The following is an 11,429-nucleotide window of genomic DNA, read 5'->3' on the forward strand; positions in this document are numbered from 1 at the left end:
AATTTTTTTTGAAAAAACATTTGCTTTCGGACGGTCCCATCCTAAATATCTCTTTTGGTTGTTATTTTTTTTTCTTTTTTATTTCGATAGTGATAGTCTTGTTCATTATCATCTCATTTTTTAGTGGACATTATCAAGTCCCAGATGTTTTCTCGCATTCAGGAGATTCGATCTTCCATAACAAGCTTAATTGTTTATTCGCTCCTATTATTCATATCATCATGATCTTCGACGTTGCTTACCTCAAAAGCTCTCTTACATATATGCTCTTCATTCTTCATCACTCATCTTATGCAAAATCTATAGCTTTTCACTTTCTTTCTACCCTATCTCGTTATTTTTTATTTATCATTGTCACATTCATCACTCATCTTATGCAAAATCTATAGCTTTTCACTTTCTTTCTACCCTATCTCGTTATTTTTTATTTATCATTGTCACATCTTTCTCTTTTCTCGCATTCAATATCTATTGCTTTAAATCTATCATCATTTCAACCTCATATTCATCTTTGTCCGTCAAACCAACCTCCCCTTGAATTATACTTGCATCTAGCTTATCCATCATCCACGAAAGGTCATGGTGAAGACATAATTAAACTTATTGTCAAAGATTGAGTCATCATGAAAGTGAGACAATTTTAAGATAACCGACAATGCTCATATGATGAAGGAGGTGACGATGACCAAGAGGACCATGTCTCATATGAAAGGAGAAAAAACTATAAATAAGGGCGAGGAATATTTAGGATATTAAAAATAAATAAATAAATATTTCAAAATGAGGGTTTCATTGTAAAAGGAACTTAAAAACAGAGATGTTTTTAGAAAAATCACCCTTTGATTTTTCCTGTGCCTGAGAAATTATTGTGGTTGAATTTCTATATATATATATATATATATATATATATATATATATATATATATATATATATATATATATATAGCTTTATTTTCTCCTCGAGTGTGGACACAGGACTAATTCATAGTCAATGCATCAATGTCGGAAAACATCTTCTTTTACATCAAATGCTGGAAGACCCATAGTGTAGTTGAACTTCAATATCAAGCGTCTGTTTTTGCCAGATCCGAATGCAGAACAACAAGTTTATGACTCTCGAAACATTTCGTGAAGCGAAGACTCTGTAGGCTGCAGCAGCATGGAGACCACGGGCACCACAGCAGAGGAGGAGGACATTATACTGGTGAGAGTACAACCTGACGGATTCAGAGATTAATTCTACTATATTTCCACGGAACCTTCCAAACGAAAACGAGTGCCGTCGCCATCAGGCTCCAAGGAAAGCGCGTGGAAAGAGTCCAACGGTAGCGCAGTTTAGCAAGATGAATCCACCCTCCCCGGGGAAGTCTTCCCTTCACTCCTTTTTCATGTCGATCTGGAAGAAACCAATGACTGATGGCCTCGAAAGAGATAGATTCCCGAAATGTGGAGTAAATCAGGCTTATAACACAGAAGAAACTTGCATCACATTCAACCGGCCTTCCTTTGATTGCTGCGTCATGTCAATTTCGCATTCTTATCTTGACTGCCACATACGCTTTGTCGTACATTTTGTCCACCGTTGCAAAATAGAAGAGCCTCCAATCTTTCTTGAACAGCATGATCACGAACACACTCCATAAGCCGACCAAATATTCGGATTAGAGAGTCCCGTTGGGTGTGGAAGATGGCCGATGTGACGTGAGAAGCTTTAACTTCACCGGCGTAGCGGACCGGTGATGCTCCAGTAAATGTGGGGTGTCCCATCCGAAGACTAAGAGATATTATCCTATCGCCACTTGGAATTAGTCCAACCTAAATGATTTTAGTTTGTCGATGAGTGTGTCATTCGCAACGTGGTGGTATCTATCATGCTTACCTCCTAATAAGTGACGCGAGATGATAAATAAAAATATAACATAAAAAAATAAATAAATAAAACACAAATAAAAATGAAAATAAGAAGAATCAACGATGTTATTTATGAGTTCTTGGTGCCCAACACAAATAATTCAATAAGGATGGAAATAAATGTTACTTAATTACGTTTTATCGATAAGGACATTTCAAAAACCTATAGGATGTATGTAAATGGATGCAGTTATATATATTTGTATTACATAAATAATTTCAGAAATCAATTTTCCTCGATGAGCTTCCCTTTCATCCTATCAGAAATTTGTCAAAAAAAAATAAAATTTAATTTTACTAATTTTCTAAATTATAGATCTTAAAAAATAAATGGCCACATTATAGACTTGAAATTTCCAAATAAATTTTATTTGATTTTGAATTTTTTTTCTCAAAAAACCTTTCTTTCTACATGTTTCCCATCTTCAATGTCTCTTTTGATTGTTAAAATCTTTTTTTTCTTTCTTTTTGGCATTTGTTATTGTTATCATTTCCTCCTTTGAGTTTTCTCTCTTTCATCATAATTTATGTCTTCGCTCTTATCATTCATCATAATTTTCAACTTTGTCTACTTTCAAAGCTCTCTTACAAATATGTTCTTCGTTCTCCGTTACTCATCCTACTCCAAATTTATAGTCTTTCATTTCATTATTATTATTTTATTTATTATGATCATCTCTTTTTCCTCCCTCACCTTCGACATTTATTGCTTTGACTCATCATCATTTCAGCCTCATTTTCTTCTTTGTCCATCAAATCAATCCCTAAATTATATTCGTATGCAGTTTATCAATCATTATGTCATGACAAAAACAAGAATAGATTTATTATCAAAGATTAAATCTTTGTGAAAGCGAAACAACTCAAAATTAATCGATAATACTCATCCAAAGGAGGACGTGACGATAACCTTGAACGCCACATCCCATATGAAAAGAGACACATATAACTGAGGAACATTTAGGATATTAAAAATAAATAAATATTCTAAAAATGAGGGTATCATTGCAAAAATAAAAATAAAGAGAGAGATATTTTTAGAAAAATCACCTTTGATTTTTCCTGGGCCTGAAAAATTATTGAGGTTGAATTTAATTTCTTATATATATATATATATATATATATATATATATATATATATATATATATATATATATATATATATATATGTATGTGTGTGTGTGTGTGTGTGTGCACAGGACTAATTTATAGTTAATGCATCAATGTCGGAAAACAACTTCTTTTACATATAATGCTGGAAGACCCATAGAGTAGTTGAACTTCTATATCAAACGTTTGTTTTTGCCAGATACGAATGCAGAACAACAAGTGCATGACTATCGAAACCTTTCGTGAAGCGAAGACTATGTAGGCTGCAGCAGCATGGAGAACACGGGCACCACAGCAGAGGAGGAGGACATTATAATGGTGAGAGCACAATCTGACGGATTCAGAGATTAATTCTACTATATTTCCATGGAACCGTCCAAACAAAAACGAGCGTCGTCGCCATCAGGCTGGAAGGGAAGCGCGTGGAATTAGTCCAACGGTCGTGCAGTTTAGTAAGATGAATCCACCCTCCCCGGGGAAGTCTTCCCTTCACTCCTTTTTCATGTCGATCTGGAAGAAAGCAATGATGACTGATGGCCTCGAAAGAGATAGATTTCCGAAATGTGGAGTAAATCAGGCTTATAACAAAAAAGAAACTTGCATCACATTCGACCGGCCTTCCTTTGATTGCTGCGTCATGTCAATTTCGCATTCTTATCCTGACTGCCACATACGCTTTGTCGTACATCTTGTCCACCGTTGCAAAATAGAAGAGCCTCCAATCTTTCTTGAACAGCATGACGACGAACACACTCCATAAGCCGACCAAATATCCGAGCCCGGTACCAAAGTAAAATGACAGCACATGAGATCCTTGTTTGTACTCCTCTTCTGTCGAATCGACGTTGGGATCGTCGGAGCAACTCTTGGTCACCGGAGGACCACAGAGATGGACATTTCCGATATAAATGGATGCATCCTCCAGCGTCTGAAGTTGATTCCCCGATGGAATCGCTCCCGATAGATTGTTGTAAGACAGATTCAAGTGGTTCAGAGAATTCAGCGCCGAAAAGCTTTCAGGAATGACTCCGGATAACTTATTGAATGATAGGTCCAGAGTTTCCAATGACTTCATATCGCCCATTGTTTTCGGAATCATGCCTTCAAAACTATTTCTCGACAAATTCAATGTTTGAAGCGCAAAAAGAGAACCGATTTCCGGAGGAATCACTCCGCTCAGATCATTGTTCGAAAGATCTATGCTCTTCACAAATCGGAGAATGGTGGAGAAGCTGAACTCATCGCCCTTGGTAACCAGAGATATACTCTCGCTTGCCACGAAAGAGGATAACACAAAATTCATAATGTTCGAAACCGTAGAAGCCATCGACTTCGACGCGGAGATCATCGCGCTGAAGTTGCCGAAAGAGTGCGGTACCGATCCCGATAGTCTGTTGTTGGAGAGATCGATGATTTGAAGATTACTAGATCGTCCAAGTTGCAGAGGAATATGGCCCGAAAACATATTTGAGCGCAGTAGGAGTACTTGCAGATTCCGTAAACTTTGTCCGATCCACGCTGGAATACTTCCCGAGAATTTGTTGTTGCCGAGATCAATGACAGCCAGCCGACTGCAATTTTTCAGCGACGAAGGAATACGTCCGAAGAGGCTGTTGTTGTTTAAGTGCAGGAACTGAAGGTTGCCCAAGTTTCCGATGGAGTCAGGAATCTTTCCTCGTAGCTTGTTGTTCGCCAGATTGACAAACAAAAGTTGTGATCCCTCCGGCCGACAACGCGGGATTTCTCCTGATATTTGATTGTTGGATAGATCAAGGGCATAAAGTTGCTGCAGGTCGCAGACGTAGGACGACGGTATGCTTCCATGAAGATAGTTGTGGGAGAGGAACAGGTAGCCCAACTGTGATGAGATGGTCGAGGGTAGCGATCCCGACAAAGAATTGCTGGACAAGTCCAGCGCTTGTAGGTTTGGTGGCAAAACAGGAATGCGACCTCGAAAGAGATTGGAGCTCAAATTCAAGAGCATCAAGGTGGCCATACTCTCCAAGGATGCCGGCAAAACTCCACCGATCTTATTGTGGGACAGATTTATGTCCATAATGGTGGAAGAAGAAGAATTCCAAAACCAATCAGGCAGTGTGTCTTCGATGCTTGTGTTGGACAGATCAATATCAGTGAGGAATTCCTGAGAACGGAGCCACCTGGGAAACGCGGGACCCAAGTCACAGGTATCAACTTTGATGGATTGAAGTTGAAAAGGGGGCACCCAGTCGTGGTCGAATCGGATGGTCAAAGGGTTGGCGTAAGCGTACAGGGCGACCAACTCGGTTAGGTTCACGAAATGGAGTTCGGACATGGTGCCCTCCAGGGAGTTATCGGAGAGATCAAGGGTGGAAAGGTCGGAAAGCTTGCCGATCTCAACCGGTATCAGTCCGGAGAGTGAATTATGACCCAAGTCGAGCTGCGTTACGCTGGACAGATTCCCAATCTCGGCAGGGATTCGACCAGAAAGTGAATTGCCGCTTAAGCGTAATTCCGTAAGACTGGTCAAGCGCCCAATCTCGGCAGGGATGGAACCAACGAGGAAGCACTGAACGAGGTTTAGCTGCGACAGACTTGTCGTGTTCCCGATTTGAGGTAGAAGGGGACTCGTAAATGAATTGTGGCTGAGATCAAGTGTGGTTAGACTGGCCAAACTCCAGAGATCGACAGGTATGGAACCGGAAAGCGAGTTGCCGCTAAGGTCGAGCTGCGCGAGACGAGTCAAGTTCCCAAACCCGGCAGGTACGGTGCCATACAATTCAGAATTGCTGATCGCGAGATAGGAGAGGCTACGGAGTTCAAAAAGCCAGCTGGGAAAGGTGGAGTTGAAGAAGTTGCCACGGAGATCGAGGGTGGTGAGAGCCGTGAGGTTGACGCGGGAAAGAGAGTCGGGGAGGGCAGTGAGACCACAGCCTGACAGATAGAGTTGTTGCAGGGAGGGCAGCTGGTTCACGGCTCGTAGCCAATCGGGAGAGGCCGTGCTGAGGTTCACAAAGTTCATTTGGAGGAATGTTAGAGAAGATAGACGCGAGAGCCACTGTAGGTCGTCCCCCGCGTCGATCCTTAAGTTGTACGAGGACAGCCTCAGATAGCGGAGGGTTGACAGGTTACCCAGCTGGGGAGGAATGGCTCCGCCGAAATTGGAATAAGAGAGATCCAGATATCTGAGTCTCCCAAAAGAACCCAAGAACTTGGGGATTCGGGCGCCGCCGAAGTCGTTCTGAGTGAGATTCAAGCGGCGCAAATGAGTTAGAGAAAGCAAAGATGGACCGATCTCACCCCCCAACACCGTCGAATTGTCGTAGTAAGCCTCCGCATTCTGGAGGTTGAGCTGCACGACGTGGCCCGTGGTGTTGTCGCACACCACGCCGCTCCATCTGCAGCAGTCCACTGGGCGACGCCACGAGGACAAGCGGCGGGATGGGTCGAGGATGCCGGCTTTGAAGGCGAGGAGGGCGTCCCTCTCCGCCTCCATGCACCCCCTCGTCGTCGTCACAAGCGTCAAGAACAGAACGCTCATTAGGCAAGAGCAGCTCAGCGACGAATGGGATGGGCTTCTCGTGTCGCCCATGCTCTTCGGTGAACGAATGACCAGTTGGTTGCAGGCGGCACAGTGGAGAACATGTATATATGAATATAATATATAGAATGTGGTAGGTTGAACCATTGCTCTCCGCGATTGCCAATGGATCCTCTTGTGAAATGATAGGTCCCTTCGTCTCCACCCGGCATCCCATGTGATCGAAGTAGTGACAAAGGATACATATTATAACGTGAGTGCTAATCTTTTTCGTCCTTTCGTCCAACTTGGGACTCCTAATCTAATGATCATGGAAGCGCAGCTGCCAAGAAGGACGCACACGGAGTTGAGGTCAAAAAAGCTCCGAAGGCTAAAATGGCTTCAGCAGTCGAGTCTCTTCCTAACTCTAAAGAACGGGCATAGCGTGTGCAAGGAATCCTGCAGGGGAGGACGAGAGTCCACAATGGTCCTCCCAATCGTGGAATGCCATATAGACTCACCGATCCTTGTCAAAGTTGACTCCGGTCGCCAAGCGGTTCGAGTCCCCCACCGCGTGCCTTCGAAGAAGCTTCCACGGCTGCTGCGAACGGACTCGAAGTGACTTCTCCATCCTTTCTTCATCTCCTACTTTTTGATGGACGAGACGTGTGAGACTGCTACGGAAATGCCCCAACGTTGACTCGGTCAGTCTTCCTTTTCCATAAGCACATGACGTGAAAGCATGACTGTTTACATTAAGCGCATAATACCGTGGGATTCTTATGGCGTTATCTTCAGCATAGGTGTTGGCCAAGTCTCAGGTCATCGGATTAATGATTGAATCGGTGGATCGAGATTTAATATTAGTTTAAAAATAATATAATATACTGTAATATATTAAAAATACAAAATATATAACATAATATTATAAAAATATTGTTTTATAATAATTCAATGCATTCTTCACAATAATATTATTACATTCAACAATTATGTTTCCATCGTCATAATACACACAATATTTACAAAGATGAAACCAAAAAGAAAAGAGAGAGAGAGAGTTTGAAAAGTAACCATTACATGATCTCTAACACGATGTCATCTTGCAAGATTCAAACTTATTATGGATACAACACACAAGATACTCCTATTACATTGACTTTTTATGGCGTCCTCACTCTCAATCACTTGTTAATCTATTAATTCTTATTTTGATGACAACATAAGCTTTATCATACATTTTATCAAACATCTGAAAATAGAAAACCCTCCAATTTTTCTTGAACAACATGATGATAAACACGCTCCATAATCCAACCAAATATCCGAGTATGATACTCAGATAATATGATGGCATAAAGGATCCGTCTTTGTTGTCTTCTTTTATCACATTGGTACTTTTAAGATCGTAGCAACTCTTGTTGAGGGGAGCTCCACATAGATATACATTGCCAATATAAATGGATGAGTCATTGAGTGTTTGTAGTTGATTTCCCGAAGGAATAACTCCTGATAGATTGTTGTAAGACAAATTCAAGTGATTCAGAGAATACAGGTCTGACAAGCTTTGAGGAATACCTCCGGATAACTTATTAAATGACAGGTCCAGAGTTTCCAATAATTTCATGCCACCAATTGTCGCTGGTATTTGACCGATAAGATTATTTCTTGATAGATTTAAAGTTTGGAGTGCCGAAAGAGACCCAATTTCTAATGGGATTTCTCCGGTCAAATTATTATTTGAAAAGTCTATAATATTGACAAGGTAAACAATGATCGAAAAGATGATACTTTTTCCCTTTATAGTTAAAGTGATGCTATCATCATAAGTGCCATCAAAATACGACAAAGCATAACGCGACAAAGAATAACGCGACAAAGCAGGGCGATCGGCTGCCAATGGTCTATAAACTATATGTTGGTCTAGACTAGTCAATTTTCGTTGCCTATAAGTTTTTGTTGCATTTAAATTACCAAAGGAGCGTGGAATTGGACCTGATAAATTATTATTAGCAAGGTCGATAATATGTAGATGATGAAGTTGTCCAAGCTCTATAGGAATATTACCAAAAAACATATTTGAGCATAGCCGGAGTACCTCTAGTTTTTGAAAGTTTTGTGCAATCCACGTAGGTATGCTACCTGAGAATTTATTATCGCCAAGATCAAGAAAAACTAGTCCACTGCAATGTTTCAATGACAACGGAAGATGCCCATGTAGACTATTATTGTTTAAGTGCAAAGACCGAAGCTGAGTCAACTTTTCAATAGAGCTAGGAATTTCTCCCGAGAGCTTATTATCTGCTAGATTAATGTAGAAAAGGAAGTTTGTCTCTTGCCAACACCAAGGGATTTCACCTGATATTTGGTTGCTCGATAGATCGAGGATACGAAGTTGTGTCAAGTTGCAGATAAATGATGGTATGTTCCCACTGATATGGTTATGTGAGAGATCCAACAGTTCCAATTCTAGTGGGAGAGAGATTGATGACAACGATCCCGAAAAGCAATTATTATACATATACAAATAACGCAAGTAAGGTGGCAAACGAGGAATAGGGCCTTCAAGCAAATTCATACTTAGTTTCAGAATGGCCAGGTTTGTCATATCCTCCAAGGAAGTTGGCAAAGTACCATTAATCTGATTTTGGGAGAGATTTATAGATGAAGCAGAATTATTCCAAAACCAATCAGGCAAGACGTCCTCGATGCTTGTGTTCGACATACCCAAATCCTCAATGGAGTTTTGTGAACGGAGCCATCTTGGAAATGCAGGCCCCAACTTACAAGACTTCAGTTGAATGGATCGGAGTTGAAAAGGAGGAACCCAATTATAGTCTACTGAGATGACTAGGGAGTTTTCAGATAGATCGAGCTCACTTAGTTTGGTTAAGCGAGCGAAATGGAGTTCAGACACGGTGCCCTCTAGGGAATTACTAGAGAGAGAAAGAATATTGAGGTTGGAAAGCTTGCCGATCTCAGTAGGTAACGATCCAGAGAGTAAATTATTCGTGAGATTGATAAGTTCTAGACTATTCAAATTTCCAATCTCAGTGGGTACGGGACCTGAAAGTGAATTATCACTAAGATGAAGTTCTCTTAGATCGGCCAAATTTCCAATCCCAGCGGGTATGGCACCATGAAACATAGAAAAACTGAGATCAAGATAAGAGAGTCTGTGGAGTTTCCATAGCCATTTGGGGATGGTGGAGTTGAAGAGGTTGTCACTGATGTCCAGAGTGGCCAGTGCTGTGAGGTTGACATGGGAAAGAGAAGAGGGGATGTCGGTGAGGCCACAGTCATGTAAATGTAGCTCCTCTAGTGAGGACAACATGTTCACTGCTTGAAGCCAATCGTGGGAGGCCATGGAAAGGTTCACAAAGCTCATGTCGAGGTATCTCAAGGAAGTGAGACGCGAGAGCCAGTGCAGGCCATCGGTCGACAAGTCATTGTGGCTGAGGTTGAGACGCTCCAAATGAGTTAGCAGGAGCAAGGATGGTCTGATCTCACCTCCGATAGACGTCTCATTGTTTAGATAGTCTGGATTGAGGTTAAGCTCCACGACATGGCCGGTTGTGTCGTCACAGACCACCCCGCTCCATCTGCAGCAGTCTACTCGGCCTCGCCATGATGACAAACGGCTGGAAGGATCCTTGACGATGCCGGTTTTGAAGTCGAGGAGGGCGTCCCTCTCGCCCTCTACGCACCCCTTCGTCGTCGGCGTTGTTGCCGCCGTGAACAAAAGAATGCTCGTAATCCAAAGCCCGAAAGAGTAGTGCCGAGGCACAGGGTGTGTGGTTCTGGTGCAAGAGGCCATGATGCTATTTGGTGAGTGCATAGTGTACTGAGAGATGGTAGGCGGTGGAGGACATGTATATATAGAGTGGGTGGTGTGCGGGCGTGATGGCCCTCCCATCCCCAACCCATCATAGACTCCTGTGAAACGTGAAGATTGATGCGCTGGTAGCGATAGGCAGATAAAAAGACTTGACTTCAGTGGGATTCGACTCCTGCTGGACCTGCAGTGCGTGCACCGTGTAGCTTACTCAAACTTGGTTTCTACCTCGCCTGGGTCCCAACAACGAAAGAGATTGGTACTGGATTTTAAACTTGAAAGATACGGCCATTTAATCGGACTTGTTGGATTGCGTAGAACGTCTCATTCGGCCCGAATGCGATAGTGTGGAAACTAATTCATGCCTCCCTCATTCCACACGGTTTGATTCTGATGTCCGCACATCGGAACGCATCATCTTCTTAGCCAAGATAAAATGTATGGAGGCGATGAATACCATATTCCAGGGGTCGGAATGACGCCACCACATGTCAAACGTCATCACGGAAGACAACGTGGATGAAGACTCCGACCCACCGCAAACGATTCCTCACCCAAGATAACACGGTAACCCATCGCTTTACATGTAGCGTCCTTCCGAAAGAGGGAGACTCAACGATGTTTGTAGCGGAACGCACGCTTCGCTTTCACACGTGTGGAAGTCTTTGTTGGGAACCCAAAGGCACGCAACAAATTGATTCGTTTGACACACAAGTGGTGAAGATGATGAGGATTTCCCACCATTTCTGTGATGAATTTTGTGGGGATTTGTCCCCACAGGAGCGAAAGAAATGGCTGCAATTTTTCTTTTCTTTTTATCTCTTTCGTTTTCTACAAAATTGCACTTGTTTTTATTCCCTTCAAAATTAATGATTTCGTACTTATTTAAATTTAACTTGATTATGCAATTCTTATTACCTAATCACCAATAAAGATATAGATTTACAACGCAAATGGATGGATCCCAAGTTGATTCCCCTATGCTTTTGTTCCCGAGAGATCATCCTGGCTAACACCCAAATGGACGGATGACATGCACTGAGCTACCTTCGAGATGTGGGTGACTCCGTCAGT

The 11,429-nt window shown here is 42.1% G+C and overlaps 2 protein-coding genes across 2 annotated transcripts; both read right to left on the reverse strand.

The window, feature by feature from the left end:
- Nucleotides 1-3,661: 3,661 nt before the first annotated feature.
- Nucleotides 3,662-6,496, reverse strand: LOC135658182 (receptor-like protein EIX2). The gene has a single exon (XM_065176091.1). The coding sequence runs from the start codon at nt 6,494-6,496 to the stop codon at nt 3,662-3,664; it is 2,835 nt and encodes a 944-aa protein (XP_065032163.1).
- Nucleotides 6,497-7,037: 541 nt separating this feature from the next.
- Nucleotides 7,038-10,337, reverse strand: LOC135658183 (receptor-like protein 37). The gene is made up of 2 exons (XM_065176092.1): nt 9,155-10,337; nt 7,038-7,234 (listed from the first exon to the last, which is right to left on the reverse strand). The coding sequence occupies exons 1-2, from the start codon at nt 10,335-10,337 to the stop codon at nt 7,038-7,040; spliced, it is 1,380 nt and encodes a 459-aa protein (XP_065032164.1).
- Between the last annotated feature and the right edge of the window lie 1,092 nt (nt 10,338-11,429).

This window comes from Musa acuminata, unplaced genomic scaffold (genome assembly GCF_036884655.1).
Source record: "Musa acuminata AAA Group cultivar baxijiao unplaced genomic scaffold, Cavendish_Baxijiao_AAA HiC_scaffold_365, whole genome shotgun sequence".
NCBI lineage: Eukaryota > Viridiplantae > Streptophyta > Magnoliopsida > Zingiberales > Musaceae > Musa > Musa acuminata.

Coding starts and splice junctions, on each gene's coding strand:
- LOC135658182 (XM_065176091.1), bottom strand. CDS start 6,496: ATGGAGGCGGAGAGGGACGCCCTCCTCGCCTTCAAAGCCGGCATCCTC.
- LOC135658183 (XM_065176092.1), bottom strand. CDS start 10,337: ATGGCCTCTTGCACCAGAACCACACACCCTGTGCCTCGGCACTACTCT. Junction 7,235..9,154: donor CTCCCAAAATCAGATTAATG/GTACTTTGCCAA, acceptor CTTATGGAAAAG/GAAGACTGACCGAGTCAACG.